We start from the raw sequence: 21,365 nt of genomic DNA, 5'->3' as shown, positions 1-21,365 counted from the left end.
ACCCTGCCTAGGCTTCATATCCGAGTCACGGCACCATTATGTCGCTCCCCCTCTTTGTGGAGGAACGACACTAAACCCTGCGTTGTTCTTTCGCCTGCTCGGCCCTTCCCGGGTTTGCTGCTGGTTCTTCCCGGGTTGGCTACCGTCCCTTCCACCTCCGTGGAAGGGCGGTTCCCCCTGCCACTTTCCCCACTTCCGCGGGGGAGCGGCACACCGCTGGCCGGCTCTCCGGGGGCTGCACAGGTGTTCCTTCAGATAGATGTTCCTGGTGCATGTTGTCTCTCTCCTCCTTTATAGTCCTCTTCCACCAATCCCAACTCTGCTACCCACACGCCGAGTACGCTGCTCTCCTCCAATCAGGAGCAGGTCCTGCTGTTTATTGGTTGAACTGGAGGCAGCTGTGTAGAAGCTGTTTCCTCCTCTCCCAGCGCCATATTGTGGGAGAGCAGATGCATAGAATAAGTCTTAATTCCAGTAACTTAGTCTAGTCCGAGTTGCTCCCCACAACTTGAGAATGGGGTTGAGTTGTATAAATTGGAAGGGATTCTGTGAACATTTATGAAAACATGTCACCCAGTAAAATGCCAATAATTTCTTATAATCCCACACTACTGAAAATTAGAAAATTCTTCCCTGGGGTATCTGACCACCCTCAGACAAAAGATACAAAAATACTGACATAAAAAGCATCCCAATGGGGCTGGCACTGTGGGGTAGCAGGTAAAGCCACCACCTGCAGTGCCAGCATCCCATATGGGTGCCAATTCGAGTCCCGGCTGCTCCACTTCTGATCCAGCTCTCTGCTGTGGCCTGGGAAAGCAGTGTCCCAACTAAAAAAAAAAGTGTCTCAACTAAATGCTCAGTTGAGTTTTCTGAATTGAAGTAGGCTACAAGCAAGTTTCTCCTATGTGTCAAAACCTCCAAGAATTTTCACTACCTCACTCCTAAATCTGAGTACAGAACCAAGGATTATCAGACTTTTTTTTTTTTTTTTTAACAGGCAGAGTGGACAGTGAGAGAGAGAGACAGAGAGAAAGGTCTTCCTTTGCTGTTGGTTCACCCTCCAATGGCCGCCGCGGCCAGCGCGCTGTGGTCGGCGCACCACACTGATCCGAAGCCAGGAGCCAGGTGCTTCTCCTGGTCTCCCATGGGGTGCAGGGCCCAAGCACTTGGGCCATCCTCCACTGCACTCCCTGGCACAGCAGAGAGCTGGACAGGAAGAGGAGCGGCTGTGACAGAATCCAGAGCCCTGACTGGGACCAGAACTCAGTGTGCCGCAGGTGGAGCATTAGCCTATTGAGCCATGGTGCCGGCCAGGATTATCAGACTTCTAAGGAAAATCACAAACATGAAAGGCAGAGACCAAAAGAAACAAATCTAGATGTGATACAAAAACTATTCTGGGAGAAGAACATTGCCATTAGTATATACAGAGGGATAGGAGGAAATATTGCACCCATGAAACATCTTACATTATTTTATTTTTAAAAAAGATTTATTTATTTATTTGAAAGGCAGAGTTACAGAGAGGCAGAGGCAGAGAGAGAGAGAGAGAGAGAGAGAGAGAGAGAGAGAATCTTCCATCCACTGGTTCACTCCCCAAATGGTTGCAATGGCTGGAGCTTCGCCTATCCGAAACCAGGAGCCAGGAGCTTCTTCTGGGTCTTCTCACGTGAGTGGAGGGGCCCAGGGACTTGGGCCATCTTCTGCTCTTTCCCAGGCCATACTAGAGAGCTGAATTGGAGCTGGAGCAGCCGGGACTGGAACTGGTGTCCATATCGGATGCTGGCGCTGCAGGCAGCAGCTTTAACAGCTATGCTGCAGCGCCAGCCCCAACTTACGTTACTTTAAAAAGGAATATTCAAAGAACAAAAAAGGAGCTCAGGGAAAGAATTTTTTTAATGTTTATTTTATTTGAAAGCCAGAGTTACAGAGACAGAGGAAAGAGATCTTCCATCCGCTGGTTCACTTCCCAGATGGCTGCAATAGCCTGGTCTGGGGCAGGCTGAAACCAGGAGCTTCTCCCAGGTCTCCCACATGGGTAGCAGGGGCCCAAGGACTTGGGCCATCTTCTACTGATTTCTCAGTAAGCTGAATCAGAAGTGGAACAGCCAGGACAACAACTGCCACCCACATGTGATGTCAGCATTTAAGGCAATGTCTTTACCCACTCTGCTACAACACTGGCCATTCACGGAAAATTTTTAAATATGATATGATACTTTTAAAGAAAAAAATTAAAATTAATTTTTATTTAATAAATAGAGAGACACACACACAGAGATGGAAAGAGATAAGAGTTCTCATAAGCAATTGGCACTGGGCCAGACTGACATCAGGAACCAGGAGAGGGGAACTCAGTCCGGGTCTTCCCCTTGTGGGTGGCAAGAACCCAATTACTTGAGCCACCATCACTGCCTCCCAGGGTCTGCATTTGCAGGAAGCTGAAGTCAGATTACAGAGTTGGGAATGAAACTGAGGCACTGCGATGCAGGCGACTTATTTGCTAAGCAAAACAACCACCCCAAAGAAAGTTTAGAGATGAATTGGGGTTCATCTCACAGAAAGGAAAGCAAAAAGACAAAGAACTGGAGGTTAAAAAAAGAAAATTAGAGGACCAAAATAAAAAAAGAAGTCCCACAAAGAGTGACAAAAGAAAAGGAGCAGAGAAATCATTCATAAGATAATGTAAGAAAATTCAAGGTTGATTCTAAGAGCTCACTGAATGCCAAGATAATGTTGAAATTAGACCTATCCTCAGGCTTATTGTAAGGTTTCAAAACACTGCATTACTTGCCTGCTGGAGCTGCCAGAACAGTCACAGACTCGGTGGTTTAAACAGGGGAAGTTTATTTTCTTACAGTTCTGGAGGCTGCAAAGCAAGATAAAACTGTCCGCAGGGTTGGTTTCTTTCTGAGGCTTCTCTGCCTGGCTTGTGGATGCCTGTCTTCTGGCTGTGTCGTTGCATGGTCTTGGTCAGTGTTGTCTGTGCATCATGAACTAATGTTGGCTCATATGCAGATGAACAAGAATAGAAAGCAAAACACATAAACAATGAGATACAATTACTGTATTAAATAAACAAAGACAGAAAGCAGATCAGTGTTCACTTGATGCTTTTGGTAGAAAAGAGATTGATTGTATGGGCGTTGTTGTGGCAAAGTGGGTTAGGCTGCCGTCTGAGATGCCCACGTCCCGTATCAGAGCACCTGTTCAAATCCCAACTGCTTTGCCTCTAATACAGCTCCCTGCTAATGTGCCTGGGAAGACATGGGAGGCTGTCCCAAGTATTTGGGCCCCTGCCACCCATGTGGGAAACCCAGATGGAGATCCAGGCTCAGGCTTTTGGCATGGCCCAGCCCCAGGCATTGCAGCCATTTGAGAAGTGAACCAGTGGATGGGAGTCTCTTTCTCTCCTCCTTTATCTCTGTAACTCTGCCTTTCAAATCAATTAAATAAATCCTTTTAAAAAGAGAGAGAGAGATTGATCATAAATAGATGCAAAGGCACTTTCGGGCGTGATGGAAGTCTTTTAAACTTGAATTGTGGGCCGGTGCTGCGGCTCAATAGGCTAATCCTCTGCCTAGCGGCACCGGCACACTGGGTTCTAGTCCTGGTTGGGGCGCCGGATTCTGTCCCGGTTGCCCCTCTTCCAGGCCAGCTCTCTGCTGTGGCCTGGGAAGGCAGTGGAGGATGGCCCAAGTGCTTGGGCTCTGCACCTGCATGGGAGACCAGGAGAGGCACCTGGCTCCTGGCTTCGGATCAGTGTGGTGTGCCAGCCACAGCGCGCCAGCCGCAGTGGCCACTGGAGGGTGAACCAACGGTAAAGGAAGACCTTTCTCTGTCTCTCTCTCTCTCACTGTCCACTCTGCCTGTAAAAAAAAAAAAAAAAAAAAAAACAAAAAAAAACTTGAATTGTGGTGCCTGATACACAACTGTATAAATGTACTAAAATTCATTGAGCTGGGGGAGAGCATGTGGTTCAGTGGGTTAAGCTGCCACTTGCAAACCGACATCCCACATTGTTGGAGTGCCGGCTACTCCACTTCTGATCCAGCTCCCTGGTAAGGCACCTAAGAAGATAATAATAATGGTCCAAGTACCTGGGTCCCTGCCATCCACATAGCAGACATGGATGGAGTTTCTGGCTCTTTGGTTCAGCCTGGCCTAGCCCTAGCAATTGCAGGTAGTTGGAGGATGAACCAGTAGATAGATCTCTTTCCCTTTCTCCCTTTCTCTCTCTCTCTATCCCCATCTCTGATGTTTTATCTTTCAAATAAATAAACATTTTTCTTTGAAATTACTGAGTTGTACACTTAAAATAGGTAGCTACATAAATTATGACTTAATAAAGCTGTAATTAAAAAAGAAAAATGGTGGTAGAATTAGTGGTCTATTGTAAAATAAAAAAAAAAAAACAAGATATTTACATAGATTCAAAATATCTCCCCCACTAGGTACAATGGAGAGACAGCAACTTACAGATGGAGGAACCAGGCAGACATCACTCTGACCACTAATTAAAGGGAGAACTGCCAGTCAAGCAGTCAAGTGTAAGTGGATATCATGTGCCCCATGAAGCGACACACACAGAAGGACTCAGCATCAGTTTGTGGCATCCCTGCTGAAAATGCATACCATAATCTAATTATGAGGAAGCTCAAGATAAACCCAAATCGAGAGACATTCTACAAAATAACTGACTGGTACTTTTCAAGAGTGTCATGGTCATGGCAGACCTGTGATGGAAGAAAACTGACATGTGAAAGCAAATGGTCCAGAAACAAGACTTCAGTGTGGGACAGCTGGCAAACTTGGAATAAGATCTGCCGATTGGTTCATGATATGATACTGATGTCAGTTTCCTGCTTATGCAGTCATTCCGTGATTGTGAGACACTTACTTCAGAGATAGCAAGATGTAAGGTATATGAGAATCTCGGGATTAGTCTTACAGCTTTTATAACTTGAAACAACTTCAAAATGAAAAGTGGACAAAGTAAAAGCAAATTTTCTCTTTTAGCTCAGAAATGGCAATGGATTAATAACCAGAAATTAATGCTGAATAGTAACCAGAATTCTATTCATTGCTTACGGGGCAACAAGTAAGAATGTAAGTGGTTCTAGAGAAATTCTTAATAAAGTTTTACTGTTAACACCCAGTCTCCTTCCTTTCCCCCTCTCCAAATGGAACCACGCTACAAATACTGTTCTGCATTTTTCTTTTTCTACTTTAACAATGTATCTCTTTGATGATTTTTATATTTTATTTTTAGTACTTATTAAATATAGTCTTTGTCTTTTTATTTTACAATATTTCAAACAAAGCTAAAAAGTGTAAAGAGTTCCATTTACACACTTAATTTTAACACTTTTTGCTAATTTGTCATTTTTGCTTCCTACATAAACATTATACATATATTTATACACATACTATTTCTTTAAAGGGAGAGTGGATATATTAATATCACAGAATGTGAGACTCATGACAAAGATCACAAAATGAGGAAAGAAGGGTATATTATTGTATAACAGGTACATTTCAGTAAAGTCTCATTTATAAATGTCTAGGTACCATGTAATATAGCAGTCACACTTTTTTTTTTTTACTATATATTAGTTTCTACATATGAGAGAAAACCTGTGGTTTTTGTTTTTCCATGTCTGACTTATTTCGCTTAGCGTAGTGATTGCCATTCCATCCATTTTGTTGCAAATGTCAGGATTTCATTCTTTTTAATGGCTGTGTATAAATACATTTTCTTTATCCATTCATCTCTCTCTCTCTCTCTCTTTCTCTCTCTCTTCCTTTCTTTCTGTAACTCTGCCTTGAAAATCAATTAAATAAATCCTTTAAAAGAGAGAGAGATTGATTGTAAACAGATGCAAAGGCACTTTTGTACATGATGGAAGTCTTTTAAACCTGAATTGTGTGGGGCTGGCCTGCACTGTGGTGTGGCAGGTAAAGCTGCTACCTGCGGTGCCGGCATCCCATATGGGTGCGGGTTTGAGACGCAGCTGCTCCACTTCTGATCCAGCTCTCTACTATGGCCTGGGAAAGCAGTGGCCCCTGCATCCCCATGGGAGACCTGGAAGAAGCTCCTGGCTCCTGGCTTTGGATCAGCGCAGCTACAGCTGTTGTGGCTAATAGAGGAGTGAACCAGCGGATGGAGGAGCTCTCTCTCTCTCTCTCTCTCTCTCTCTCTGCTTCTCCTTCTCTCTCTATGTAACTCTGACTTTCATGTAAATAAATAAATCTTTTTTTTAAAAAAGGTATTCCCTTTTTAAAAATTTTATATATATAAAAAACCCTGACTTGTGGTGCTTGATACACAACTGTATAAAAGTATTAAAATTCACTGAGCTGGGGAAGAGTATTGTGATTCAGTGGGTTAAGCTGCCCCTTGGGACACCCACGCCCAGTATTGGAGTGTCTGTTCTGAGTCCCACCTCCCCTTCTAGTCTTCCACGCTCACTGCTGACACAATATCCTGGGAGCCAGCAGATGATGGCTTCAAGTACTTTTGTCTTTGCCACCTATGCGAAAGATCCAGCTGGAGTTCGTGGGTCTTAGCCTGACCTCAGCCTGGTTACTGTAGGCATTTGGAAAGTGAACAAGTAGATAGAAGATCTGTGTGTGTGTGTGTGTGTGTGTGTGACTCTGGGATTCAAAAATAAATAAGTAAATAAATGAATAAATAAATCTTTTATAAAAATAGGAATATAGGTATCTCTTTCATATGATGGCATCATTTCCTTTAGATGTAGTCCGAAGAGTGGCATAGCTGGGTCATATGATGGGTCCATTTTCAGTTTTGTAAGTAATCTCCACATTGTTTTTCATAATGGCAGTACTAATTTGTATTCCCACCAATAGTGTATGATAACTAGTTATGGTAACTAGAGTGAGATGATACCTCATTGTGGTTTTGATTAACAATATATCTTTTTAATGACTCACATCTTAAATCTAAAATTTTGATCTAGTATTGCTTAGTATTTTTTCTTAAGGTATTTACTTATATGTTTAAGAGTCAAAGAGTCAGAGTGTGAGAGACAAAAGAGAGCGAGTGAGAGAGAGAGAGAGCGAGCCCACCCATGGCTCACTTCCCAAATATCCTGAAGCCTGGGGCTGGGAACTCAATCCTGATCTCCCATATAGATGTCTGAAACCAGTTTCTTGAGCCATTACTAATGTCTCGTAGGGCATACATTCACAGGAAGCTGGAGGTTTGAGCTGCAATGTGAACTGAGGTGCTTTGATGTGGGACATAGGCATCCTAAGCAGAGATTTAGCTGCTAGACTAAATGCCCACCCCAGTATTGCTTAAAATTAAAAGATAAATAGGAGGTCATAATAATGCTTGATGCAAACCTTGGAAAGACAAAATCTTAGATTTGAGGACTTTTAGAATCTTAGAACTGTCCAGGTTATTATTGTTGTTTTTGCTCTGCTCAGTAATAATAGTGGAACAAGTGCTTACTGTCCAGTGATCTCAGAAGCACAACAAGCCAAGAGCTTAGCCAGGTGGAGCAGAGGTCCATGGGAGCTCTACCATGATTATGATATATACACATATATGTATACATACACACACACACACACACATATATATATATATATATCATGTGTGTGCCTTAAAAATTATCTCTCTTCAGTGTTTACTGAGAAAGAACTCTCCAGGCAATCAGCTGTTAACTTCAGAGTTTTTATTTAATCTCCCAGGAATGTAACCTTTAACTTTAAAGCAATTAATGACCATAAAACTTAAAACATGTTTGTTGAGGAAAGTCTAATTGTTTATTTAGTCTATAGGATATGAATGCTATAGGCGATTAAATTGTTCACTTGAACTGCCGATGAACTTTTCCCATTTGAAAAAAAAAAAAAAAAGGCAAGGAGATAGAAGAGCTTCAGGTCTCTGGTTTATTCCACAAATCCCACAAAGGTGGGGATTGGGCCAGGCCCAGGGTAGGAGCCAGGAACCCAATCCAGTCTCTCAGGTGAAAGGAACTCAATTACCTGCGCCACCCAGGGTCTACACTGGCAGGAAGCTTGAATCGGGAGTGGAGCCAGAATTTGAACCAGTGACTTAGATATGGGGTGCACAATCCTAACTGACATCAACCATTCTGGGACTCCATTTTTTTTTACCTTAATACCTTTGCATTTCATGAAAATTTTATAATTACAATACACTCAAGTATTATTTGTATTATTTTTAAAACCGTTAACCAGTTAAGGGGCCAGTGCTGTGGCATAGCAGGTAAAGCTGCTGCCTGCGATACCGGCATCATATTTGGACATGGGTTCGTGTCCTAGCTGCTCCACTTGCAAGCCAACTCTCTGCTAATGGCCTGGGAAAAGCAGCACAATATGGTCCAGATGTTTGAGCTCCTGCCACTTATGTGATAGACCATATGAAATTCCTGGCTCCTGGCTTGGCCTGGCACAGCCCTGGCTGTTGCTGCCATTTGGAGAGTGAACCAATAAATGGAAGCTCTCTCTCTCTCTCTCTCTCTTTCAAATAAATAAATAAATCTTAAAAAAAATAAAAACCACTTAACTAGTGAAAACCCTGTACTGGTTAGGACTACTTTCAGTGGTAGAAACAGAAATTTGAATGACACACAAATCCTTTTCCCTCTGCTGCAGCTCTACTCCATGAAGTCCTCAGTGTGCAGGAGCTTGTGGGTCCCTGCTCCACCTCCTCCAGCACGTGCCTCTTGTCCCCAGTGACCAAGACGCGCTCCAGCTGTCACTTCCACATATCAGGCAGCAGGATGACAGAGAAAAATGAACAGCCATGCTAGGTTCCATGAAAATCCTGCAAATATCCCATCTACCAGAACTTCATCGCATGGCCAGGTCCAGCTCTAGACTGGGATGTTAGGTCTTCACCTCTAGAGATCACACCTGGCATGGAAACCAAGGTTCTGTTCTTGTTCAAGAAGGGCAGGATCAGAGTCCCTCCTTCAGGCACTTTGAAATAGACCTGGCTTGGAAGGACTGATAAAATAATGAAAAGGCCTTGCAAGAAGAATAGGGAGGCAGAAGGATGTCGATTTCAATGATGTTTCCAAAATACTCACATATGCTGCCATGTATTTGTAGCAGCCTCCACTGAGTTCAAAGTCAGAAAGGCAACATTAAATAAGAGGAAAGGAAGGAAACCAAGGCATGGAAACAATCCGTGAATCTTTCTCATTAAGTGAAATGGTGGTGACTGCTGGAACCTGACAGGATTAAGAGGTGGGGATTTAGAAGGTAATTGGATCATGAGAATGGAGCCCAATGAATGGAGTTAATGATCTGACAAAGGATGCTCAAGACAACCCTTGGGGCCCTGCCCTGCCTTCTGCCAGCTCTCAGTGTTCCTGGTGCCATCTTAAAAACAGAGCTGGGCCCTCACCAGACGGTGAGCCTGCGGATGCTTGATATTGGCCTTCACAGTATCTGAAACTGAGAGAAACAGATCGACACTGTTTATAAATTGCCCAGGCTCAGATATTTTGTTGTAGAAGCATAAAGAGACCAAGACGATGACAAACTGAAAAACAGAGCTGTGAGAACCAGAATACAGTGTCCTTGAAGCCAGCAACAACTGACTTTGCCAACAGCTCAGCATGTCAGGTGCAGTCAAACACTCTTTGAGGAAACTGGGCAGAATGGCAAGAGGAAGGAGGAAGGAGGTGTTTCATCTGTTTCTGTTCTTTTATTTACAGTTAAGAAATCACAAGTGAATGCCTGTAGAATTTGGAGTACACTTCTCCAAAATTGTAAAAATTGGAACATGAAACTCAAATGAGCTGCAAATGTCAGTTTTAAGTTTCTATTGACGGTAGGAAAGGAGAGGATACTCTTCAGACTGTCTCCTACACTGTTACAACATAAATCATTGCACAATTTGTTTGGTTTTGTTTGTTTTGGTTTTGCTAAATCCCTACTCCTGGTTTGATAGTATATTTAGAGAGAATATTGTGCCACTCAATTTGGTCAGCCTGCAGGCTTTGAATAGTATTTTCTTTTTTTATTTTGTGGAAAGCTAATTCACAATTGACTGGACCACTCGCAAAGTCTTAATTGCCTGGTTTAGCTGTGCAAAGATAATGCATTCAAGGAACATTCCTGATAGATTTGAAATGAAAAATCACGCTCCCTAAAAACACTGAAATGCTATTTCACCTGCTAGTTACCTTCAGTAAACTGCAGAGAGAATGTTATTCCACGTCCTTGCAGTGGTTGTATGTCTTCACAGAGGACTAGAGGGGACTGATATGTGTACAGTCTGCCTTACGTAAAACAATCTCAGGAATGCAAGTCATTCGCCTCGCCTTTCAGATACCTTCCTAACAATTTCACATGTGTTTAATGAAAACATCAAATAACTAACACACATTAAACATTTAGAAAGTGTTCGCTTCAGTTAGAGAAGAGGAAGTGGATTAATTTTGAAACCCACTGTTTCCTTTTCTCTGACCAGTTACTATTGCTGGCCACTAGTGTGTTCTTTCCTTAGCAGGAAGTTGCAAAAGCAAGAGAAAAGAACAAAACCAATATGGCATTCTCTTTATTTGTCCTCGGATTTGGAGGTATCTGCTGTCATTATGGTCTCTCATGGCAGCTAACATCTGCACTCCAGGGGAAAGCCAAGTGGCAGGAGTAGCGTGGAATTCTGCCAAAGGCACCAGTACGGTCACTGGCACAAAACTGGGCTGCTGCAACCCAGACAGCCGGGGGGCTTATCTGCTCTGCTCTGCACCCGTGAGAGGTCCAAATGCAACGCCAAGACCCAGGTGTTGCCTCAGGTCTCTTTCGGGCCAGGTGGCAGTGCCTTGGACAAACAGTTGAAGTTTCTTATCTTCCACCTTTCCCTGGGTATCAGTTCTATGGCAACTCTGGTACCTAACACCCTGAGAATATGGGATTGTTGCAAGGGTGAATGATTTACAAACTGAGTTTAACATAGCAAGGATGATCAACATTTTCTGCAAAATTTCATTTAATTTCATCTTAACAAAACAGGACATTATATAAGTACTAGCTTAGATCACGATTAGGCAAAATACAGCCTGTTTCCTTTTTTTTTTTTCTGTATGCTCTGCAAGCTGAGAATAGTTTTCCCATCTGTGATAGGTTAAAAAATTAAGAGAAAATTATTATTTCATGACTTGAAGATTTTGTGATATTCAAATTGCAAACTTTACAGAAATTTATTTTCTTATTAGCAAATATCTACCCAATATGCTCAAATTAGCTTTTTGGTCAGTTAAGCCTAAAGTATTTACTATCTGGTTTTACAGAAAATGTTTGTAGATCTCTGGATTGTTTCAAAGCACACGGAATTTAGTGTCAGGCATATCTGGATTGAGCCAAAGGGTTACCATTTACTGAGCATATTACCTTGAACTAGATATTTAACTGTAGTAAGCCTCTGCTTCCTCATCTATAAAATGGGCATACAAACACTATTTCCTGGAAAGAGTCAAATGAAGATAATGCATTTAACATGTTTATTTTACCACACTGCCTACCAAATGGTAAGGGTTTAACATATTCTTATTGCTGTTGTTATTATTTTACCATAAGTTGAATAAGAATAAGCAAAATAGCAAAGCTAAATGGGGAGGAAATTTTAAGCTATGTTAGAAGCTGTAATCGATTCTATCATAGTATACTTAGGAATTTCTTTCTACAGTTTTTAAAAGGCATTTTGAATTAAATAGCAAAGGCAAAGTCTCACTCAGAATAGATACAACTGGCAATGTGTCAAAATTAAAAAAAGTCATACTCAGCAAAGGAGAAATGAGTTTACAAGTAACAGTCCTGTGTAAATAAAAACACCTTTTCAAACTGCTTAGTTCTGTAGTTATTATTTTTTTTGACAGGCAGAGTTAGACAGTGAGAAAGAGAGAGACAGAGTGAAAGGTCTTCCTTCTGTTGGTTCACCCCTCAAATGGCTGCTACGGCCGTTGCTGTGCCGATCCGAAGCCAGGAGCCAGGTGCTTCCTCCTGGTCTCCCATGCGGGTGCAGGCCCAAGGACTTGGGCCATCCTCCGCTGCCCTCCCGGGCCACAGCAGAGAGCTGGATTGGAAGAGGAGCAACCAGGACAGAACCGGCACCCCAACTGGGACTAGAACCCGGGGTGCCGGTGCCAGAGGCAGAGGATTAGCCAAGTGGGCTGCGGTGCTGGTCAGTTCTGTAAAGTCAGAAAGGAAAATGGATGCTACTTTGCTGAAAAGGAATATAGAAAAAGACTGAAGAAAGTTTTTTTTTTTAAAGATTTATTTATGGGGCTGGTGCTATGGCACAGTGGGTTAAAGCCCCAGACTGCAACACCCGCATCCCATATGGGCACCTGTTTGAGTCCTGGGTGCTCCACTTACGATCCAGTTTTCTGCTGTGACCTGAGAAAGCAGTAGAAGATGGCCCAAGTCCTTGGGCCCCTGCACCCACGTGGGAGACCCAGAAAAAGCTCCTAGCTCCTGGCTTTGCATCAGCGCAGCTCCGGCTGTTGTGGCCATCTGGTAAGTAAACCAGTGGATGAAAGACCTTCTTTCTTTCTGGCTCTACCTCTCTCTGTAACTCTGTCTTCCAAATAAATAAAATAAATCTTAAAAAAATTTTTAACCCACATGGGAGACCCAGAGGAGTCTACTGGCTCCTGGCTTCGGATAGGCACAGCTCCAGCCATTGCAGCCATCTGGGGAGTGAATCAGCAGATGGAATACCTCTCTCTCTCTCTCTCTCTCTCTCTCTCTCTCTCTCTCTCTCTTTGCCTCTCCTCTCTCTGTGTAACTCTGACCTTCAAGTAAATAAATCTGTAAAAAAAAAAAAAAAAAAGAAAGAAAGAAAGGGGATAATCACGCTTCCTAAGGTTGTCCTAAGAATAATTTATGGGCAAAATACATGAAGATATGCTCAACTTGTTAGTAATCAAGGAAATGCAAATGAAGAGCACAAGAGTATTATGCTGTACTCAACTGATTGGTAAAAAATTAACATCTGACAATATTGACACACATATAAATCAAGAGATGTCTCATACAGTGTTGGGGAAATGTATGCATTTGTACAAGTTTGTATTTTTAAAAAATTTTTCATTTTCATTTTTAACAGATTCAATGTGCTTTGTAGATACAATTCTGAGAACATAATGCTATCCCTTTCCTTCTTCCCTCCCTTTTTGTCCCCTTTCCTCCCCTCCCACCTTCTTTCCTTCTCCCTTTCTTTTTTTTTTTTAGTTTTTTGAGGAAGCATATTTTAAATTTTGTATTTTGAAAGAATAATTGCACATTACCTTGTAAAGTGTAGCATTTGTATTGCCTAAGACCCTGCAATTCCACTCCTACTTAGATGTACAAGAGAAACTGGAGCACACATACACCTGGAAAAATGGTCACGGCCGCCCAGTTTGTAAGAGCGAAACTGAAAACAATTGACAGGAAATGGAAAAACAAATTGCTGTAGAGTCACACAGGGAATATATATAATACAGCAGTGGAGTTGAAAAACAGAGCAAACCCTCCGGAGATTACATACTGTATTATTTTCCTGAAATTCAAAAACAAGCAAAATTAAGCAGTGTATTGTCTAAATATATACAAAAGTGATAAACTAAACAGCAGAGAGGTAGTGATCAGCAACCAATTCATGCTGAGGTTGCTATCTTGGGGGAGAGACTAGGCTTGGGATAGGGGAGAGACACAAAGGGAGGTGTAACTTACTGTGATGTTCTTGGGTTAGGGATGAAGCCAAAGAGCCCACTGATAACACACATATAAATATAAAGGAATGCTCTTCATCAGTTAGGCAAGGGGGAGTGTCATAAACCAAGGAATATGATTCATGAACTCAAGTTCCCTGAGGTCCAGATAAAAAAAGAGAGAGAAAAATAAAAGTAATGTGTGTAACAATTTGAATATATTATATTCACATATGAATATTTATTCACATATTACATACTATAGCAAATATATAATATATAATAAATATATATTTGTAAATAATATATAATATATTATAAATAATATATATTATAAAAGTTTCCCTGTTAGCTTTCAGGTAGAAAAACTACTATTAAAATTGTAGAGTTACAACCTTCTATTCTTTCCCTCATGAATTAAAACAAAGTTTTTAATAGAGAGCCTCCCACTCCAGGTTCCAACCAGCTTGTCCTCGTCCTTAACCAACAGCCAATAGTCATCGAGACTGCGGGGGCCACAGTGGCAGCGCCCTAGCAACCGCGCGCGGCCTCGCTCAGGTTCCGCGAACACGCCCCGGGGGCGGGACCAGCTTCCACAGGGGCGTGCCTCGCTCCTCTGGGGGCGTGGCCATGGGAACCCGTACTGGAGCCCAGGTAATGGGGCGGGTACGGGAGGGGCCACGCGTCGCGGTGTGATGACGTCTGGCTCGGGCCTGGCAGCGAGTGCTCCGCGCGCGCCGCTGCGGCCTCGGACTTGGACCCAGCTCTTGGACTCGGGCTGTAGGTCGGAGATGTTACAGGCTGTGAGAGCTGTGGATGAGGAAGAGGAATATGCGGAGGAGGATTGTCCTGAGTTGGTTCCCATTGAGACGAAGCAAAGGGAGGAGGAGGAGGAACAGTATGGCCCCGGCGCCAAGATCCCAGTCACAATTATCACAGGGTATTTAGGTAACTAACCATCCCGGTCAGAAAATGCCGTGACCTCGGGATTTTGGGGGCTGCCGGTGCCTTTTGTCCACTCGGCCCTGTGGCCCCCTGGCCGAGAGCTGTTGTCAGGCAGGGCCTGGGTCCGTTGCTCCTCGTGGGTTGCCTGTGTTGTCCGGGTATTAGTGATGTCCAGAGCCGTCCGCGGTAGGTTCACATTTCTCAAGTTAGACGGAAAGCTAGCCTACGTTTTGAAATCAGGCTGTTGCCATTGCAGTAGTTAGTGCCCCTAATTATCCTTGTGACCTCTGGCAAGTCGCCTTACGCTTCTGAAGTTCATCTGCTCTCACCCGAACATGAAATTCTATCGATCACCTGTCTGAGCTTGTTTTCTCTTATGCAAGGTGCGGGCAGGACATCTACCTACTAGGTCTGTTGCCCTTAAAGGGCCCTGGTTGTTAAAAGCCCGACAAATGGGGGTTCCTCAAGAGATTCTCCACGCTCGAGCAGCCGATGGTGGGAAGTACACACTCCTATCTCAGGCTTGCTTTTATTTATTTATTTATTTATTTATTTATTTATTTATTTATTTTTGAGGTCAGTTTGCCGATAGCTATGGGAGAAAGAGTAAGAATACAATTAAAATCTCGCCTCCAGGACTGTGTCTCAAACTGAAGACATTTGGGAAAGCACAGGGCTACCTGAAACCAGGTGTAAGAACATGGAACGGCTTCCCGAAACGCAGTTTATGTCCTCACACCAGAGGGTCTTCGTCGGGAAAGTTTGAGAACTGTTTTAAAACCATGCAGTTAAGTAGCAGGGCTAGAATAAACACAGAACTGTATTAAAAGTGCGGAAAAAGTTAAGAGATGTAGATAGAGTAATACTATTTCGAGGAACTAATGCTATTCCTAGATGCTGCTGGAGACAAGTATGGATTTGGGACACCTGAGGGTCTTTTATATAAAAATGAGAATTAGATCACTGATGCTCCCTCCCCCTTCCTCTTTTTTTCTTTGTTGAGACGGTATTTTATTTCCGTTTTTCCTCAGGACTAATTTTATAAAATAACTGGTTTTTGGTATTTTCCTGTTGTAATGTAGTGGCTGCTTCACTGAGAAGTTGAGCTCGTTCTTTGAGATGGTATATTTTGGCCATGCGCCTCTGGTCTTCCCCGTTTTGCTCAGCAGAATATTGGAAGTAAGGCTTGAAGCTCAAGAATGAAGACTTAGCTGGGAGCCTTCCTGTTGCTCTGTCTAGGGGATAGTTTCACTTCTTATCCTTGGCTGTTTTCTCTTTTTCAGTTACTATTCAGTTGACTCCTGTTATGTTGTTATTTGATATTTCTGTTCTCTGGCTTCTTTTTAAGTCCTTCCTCCATCCTTTAGCTTCACACCCTCACACCCATATAGTTCTTTTTTTTTTTTTTTGACAGGCACATTGGACAGTGAGAGAGAAACAAAGAGAAAGGTCTTCCTATTGCCGTTGGTTCACCCTCCAATGGCCGCTATGGCTGGCGCACCGCGCTGATCCGAAGCCAGGAGCCAGGTGCTTCTCCTGGTCTCCCATGCAGGTGCAGGGCCCAAGGACTTGGGCCATCCTCCACTGCACTCCTGGGCCAGAGCAGAGAGCTGGATTGGAAGAGGGGCAACCAGGACAGAATCCGGCGCCCCGAACCCATATAGTTCTATTTGATGTTCTACAAACATCTTTCTGAATGTAACCAAAACCACCTACACACACTAAGAGCTTCCTAACTTTGAGTCTTGCTGTTCTTTATTATATTTTCTATATGTTAGCTCTCTATAAATGTCATATGGTTTATAAAACACCCTTCAGTGCCTCCTATTCAAATTAAATTTCAGATCCCTTAAGATGAATTAGGAAGTCTTGTATGATGTGGATTTTGTCAGTCTCTCTTTCTTGACCAACTGTGGCCCGGCGCATTGAATTATATTTAGATCTTAGCTCCTTGGAATCCATTTTTTAATGTTACTACTCTGGCTAGAAGTCTCTTAGTTTCTCCATAGTATCTTGTACATCTTTTCTTGAATTCTGTTACGTAATTGTAGCTTTGTCTGAATTCATCTCTCACTCCCTTAATATTTCTAAGCTATATCAAGGCTGAGACTGTCTTTGCCCTTGTTTGCTTTTCATCAAGGCCAAGCATAAATTCTTCATAATAGATGCTTTTGAATGAATGAATGGTCTGAAAGCCTGTTGTCTTCGTAATATGACTAATTATGAGCATTAAGGCCTAATCATTCTTTCGTTAGTTTTCTTACATCCACTCATTTTTTTCAGTCACTGCATTGTGCACCACTCATGTTCAGAGCCTCTGAGGCATACTTGGCCTAGTTTCAAGAATCTCATTGTCCTGTCTTCTTAAAGTCTGTCCCTCTGTTCTGTGTATCACCTTCATTATAATTGTGAACTTCCTAAAATGCTCTCAATGTAAGCCTTCATTTCATCAAAAGATTTTTAAAGGAATATGACCTAAAGGTATTGAATGTATTAAAATCCTAGTACTTGGGCCGGCGCCGCGGCTCACTAGGCTAATCCTCCGCCTAGCGGCGCCGGCACACCGGGTTCTAGTCCCGGTCGGGGCGCCGGATTCTGTCCCAGTTGCCCCTCTTCCAGGCCAGCTCTCTGCTGTGGCCAGGGAGTGCAGTGGAGGATGGCCCAAGTGCTTAGGCCCTGCACCCCATGGGAGACCAGGATAAGTACCTGGCTCCTGCCTTCAGGTCAGCGCGGTGCACAGGCCGCAGCACGCTGGCCATGGTGGCCTTTGGAGGGTGAACCAACGGCAAAGGAAGACCTTTCTCTCTCTCTCTCTCTCACTGTCCACTCTGCCTGTCCAAAAAAAAAAAAAAAAAAAAAAAAATCCTAGTACTCTATAAATCCCTTCTAGTTATAACATGGAGAATTTGCAAATGTGTTTTAGAAAATGTATAAACTACCTGCAAAAGTTTTTAGCAGTGCTGTTTGCGATAGAAAACACTGGGAAGAACCCAAATATCTAGCAACAGAAAAATAGATAAATACATGATAAATTCATACAATTGAACTTCTTCCAAACAGTTTTCTTTTTTGCCTCTTTGAACTTTGATATTTATGAATCACATACCAGATGTTTTTCTACTTGAGATTAATTTATTAGGTTTAATGCGCCACCTACTGGATGAAATTTAGAGTAGCTTTGGGAATTTTCTGAAACTGAGTATTCTATTCATTGCTAACACCTCCTTTCCCCATTTCATAAAATCAACTTTATAGATTGTTTTAACCACACTAAAGGTAACCATATAGTCAGTCTGAATTTGTGTATGGTTAATGTTGGATTTTAAAGCAACTGATAATCTTCTATATAAATTTTAGAGAAGTAAAACATATATTTGTGATCCAGAAACATTGTCATCATTTAAGGAGATTTAAATATTTTATGTTTTATAAACTATATGCATATCTTTGGAAGACAATACTTTATTAATTCCTCATTTAATAAGAAATTTAGAAATCCTTACATTGCTTATAAATTATAAAGAAGGTTGAAGAAAAATTGATTCTGCTTGTAGGAGTATTATAAACATAAAATTTTATATCTACATAAAACATTTGTAATAGTTTTTAAAGGATCATTTAATCTTCTAATAAAAGTGTATGAAAGATAACACTAGGGCTCTGTATTTTTTTTGGATTTTACAATTAGTTTTTGAGTTTCGTTATTTAAAACAAATATATTTTTATAGGTGCTGGGAAGACAACACTTCTGAACTATATTTTGACAGAGCAACATAGTAAAAGAATAGCAGTTATTTTAAATGAATTTGGGGAAGGTAAGTAGGGTTCAATGAATGTCTTGTTGCAAGACTGTGTAATACGAATTATTTCACTGGTGGGCTGGTGTTTTATATTTGACAATGAAATGCCAAGTGCTATAATGTGAGCAAGTTGATGTGGATAGCTTTGGAAAAATTGTATTAATTTCTGTCATGCTTTATTTTGTATGGATTTGTGATACAGACATCAGTTTCTAAAAATTTTATTTTGTATTACTTTTGGAAATCATAGGAACAGAATTAAATTAGATTTTTAAATGAAATAAATAACTCCAGAAACAAAAAGCTAAACACATTAGAGTTTTTTCAAAAAACAGAAAAGTGCTTTCTGTATTGACTGTTTATTTATTGCAGCTCACAAAAGTTGAAAAATGCTTCAATTATAAAATTATGTTTATTTTGTTGAATGTTTATTACCTACAAACCAGTTAAAACTGAAGTTTTTGTTTTGTTTTGTTTTTAAAGTTAAGGAGTGGGTCTTTAGCCTAATGGATAAGATACATGTATCTCATATTGGAGTACCTGGGTTCGATTTCCAGTTCCAGCTCCTGGCTCCAGCTAATTCAGACCCTTGCTAATTCAGACCCTAAGAGGCAGTGGTGATGGCCCATGTGACTGGGTTCCTGCCACCTTGATTGCTTCTTGGCTTCAACCCAGGTCCCAGCCATTGCAGGTGTTTGGGGAGTGAACCAGCAGATAGAGTGCATGTTCTCTCTCTCTCGTTGTCTCTCTGTGCCCTGTTCCACTAGCTCTGTCTCTGATCCTCTGAAACAGATAATAAATTAAAAACATTTTTTAAAGTAGCTAAAATATCTGGAAAAATGTATGCAATTTTTAACTTTTTGCCTTTGATGCTAAGATGTAGGTAAATCTCTATAGCAGTGTTAGACACACTACTCTGATTACTTTTGTTGATTTTCTTCACAAGTATAATTTTAATAAATGGTCACTTTTAGTCAAAAAATATAATTTCTTATCAGAGTATTTCTTGTAAATGTTCTATTTTTCAGTTGCAGATGAATAGAAGACCTAGTTTTTATTAGCTTAAAGAGAAGCCCGGTGTTAAAATTGATTTCGTTGGAAAAAAATTTTAAAAAATTGTTATTTATTTGAGAGGCAGAGATGAGAGAGAGACACATTGAAAGAGAGAGACAAATAGACAAATAAATAAGGCTCCCGTTTGGTGGTTCACTAACCAAATGCCCAGAACAGCTGGACTAGGGCTGATCTGGAGCCAGGTACCAGGAGCACATTCTATGTCTTCCACAGAGGTGTCGGGAGACTAATTAACTTGAACCATCTGGCCGGCGCCGTGGCTCACTAGGCTAATCCTCCGCCTGTGGCACCAGCACCCCGGGTTCTAGTCCCGGTTGGGGCACCTGATTCTGTCCTGGTTGCTCCTCTTCCAGTCCAGCTCTCTGCTGTGGCCCAGGAGGGCAGTGGAGGATGGCCCAGGTGCTTGGGCCCTGCACCCCATGGTAAACCAGAAAAGCACCTGGCTCCTGGCTCCTGCCATCGGATCAGCGTGGTGCGCCGGCTGCAGCGCGCCGGCCGCAGCGGCCATTGGAGGGTGAACCAACGGCAAAGGAAGACCTTTCTCTCTGTCTCTCTCTCTCACTGTCCACTCTGCCTGTTAAAAAAATAAAATAAAATAAAATAAAATCAATAAAAAAATAAAAAAAATAATAATAATTAGGAATACTACTATACTCTCTGCCACAGCAGAGAGCTGGCCTGGAAGAGGGGCAATCGGGACAGAATCCAGTGCCCCGACCGGGACTAGAACCCGGTGTGCCAGCGCCGCTAGGCGGAGGATTAGCCTAGTGAGCCGCGGCGCCAGCCCTAATTATTATTAACTGACCTCTTGTTGTGCATTGATTGCATTTACTATTATTTCTTACTATTTTTCAGACTCATTTTCACAGTTACTTCCTTCATAGCATTCTCAGTACTTTCTTTTATGTTTGTGTATTAATATTCTGGGTAGCCTGAACTCTATAACAACCCTGTAGAAAACTCTTTATTATCATTTAACTGAAATATGAACCAAAAAATGCATAAATGAAAAATTGCTTACTTTTTTTTCTTTGGCCATTTACTTTACTGAACATTTAGAGTTCTTCTGTGACTTTGGAATGTTGCCTTACTGGAGGAAAAGTAAAACACTTAAAATCACTCTTATATGATAACAAGCAGATGAGCATTATTGGGATACTTAGATGTATTTGACTAAAAGTTTATATTTTGAATAAGTATATGAAACTCTGGCCATATACCTTGCTCAGAATGAGCTAGGGTTTTTACTCATATTGGGAATACTGCATTGCCTGTCTGTCTACTAGAAACAAACAATTTAGAGGCAGAATGAAAAGGAAAAGAAAGTTAAGGTGCTCTGAAGAGGTTGAAGGGCATATAGAACTAAATATACTGGTCCATCTAGAACACTTAACATGGACAAGAAAATATGCCTTCCTATGGCTACTTTATTGAGAGCTAAGAGTGGGCAAGTTAAGAGGCCTAAAAAGGAAGTAGGGTATATTCATTAATTTTCATTTACCTTTTTAGGAGCTTAAGTCTTCGTAAGGAGAGAAATTAAAACTAAAATAATTTAGAGTACTATAATTTAAACATTGGGGCTGCATGAATAGAATGAAAGTTACAAAGTGTGATTTCTGCTTTGAAATCTGATCCCTTGTTGAGTATTCTCAGGCTTATTTTGAGTTGGTTAGTGAACAAAGGCTGAAGAGGGCTCCTTGTTAACTGTTCCAGGAAGTGCAGTGGAGAAATCCTTAGCCATCAGCCAAGGTGGGGAGCTCTATGAAGAATGGCTGGAACTTGGAAATGGTTGCCTCTGCTGCTCAGTGAAGTAAGGAATATGTTTGTTGGTTTTTGAGAA

The 21,365-nt window shown here is 41.8% G+C and overlaps 1 protein-coding gene across 5 annotated transcripts in view; it reads left to right on the top strand.

Annotated features, from left to right (window-relative positions):
• The first annotated feature begins 14,221 nt into the window (after positions 1-14,221).
• The window catches only part of ZNG1A (Zn regulated GTPase metalloprotein activator 1A), a 55,717-nt gene continuing 48,573 nt past the window's right edge, over positions 14,222-21,365 (top strand). The window contains exons 1-3 of one of the 5 annotated variants that reach the window (XM_008256123.5): positions 14,222-14,360; positions 18,380-18,466; positions 21,239-21,335. Coding sequence is in view for 3 of the 5 variants with exons in the window: in XM_002708232.6 (XP_002708278.4) it covers positions 14,402-14,654; positions 18,380-18,466; positions 21,239-21,335 (437 nt within the window). In the remaining 2 variants the exon portion in view is untranslated. Of the gene's footprint in view, positions 14,655-18,379; positions 18,467-21,238; positions 21,336-21,365 lie in introns of all 5 variants that reach the window. The other 4 variants (XM_002708232.6, XM_089337092.1, XM_089337087.1 and 1 more) reach the window with 4 other exon arrangements.

This window comes from Oryctolagus cuniculus, chromosome 1, assembly GCF_051225735.1.
Source record: "Oryctolagus cuniculus isolate XC-2025 breed Fujian yellow rabbit chromosome 1, ASM5122573v1, whole genome shotgun sequence".
Lineage (NCBI taxonomy): Eukaryota > Metazoa > Chordata > Mammalia > Lagomorpha > Leporidae > Oryctolagus > Oryctolagus cuniculus.
Note: the sequence above shows the minus strand (reverse complement) of the source record. Positions and strands in the feature narration are given on the sequence as shown.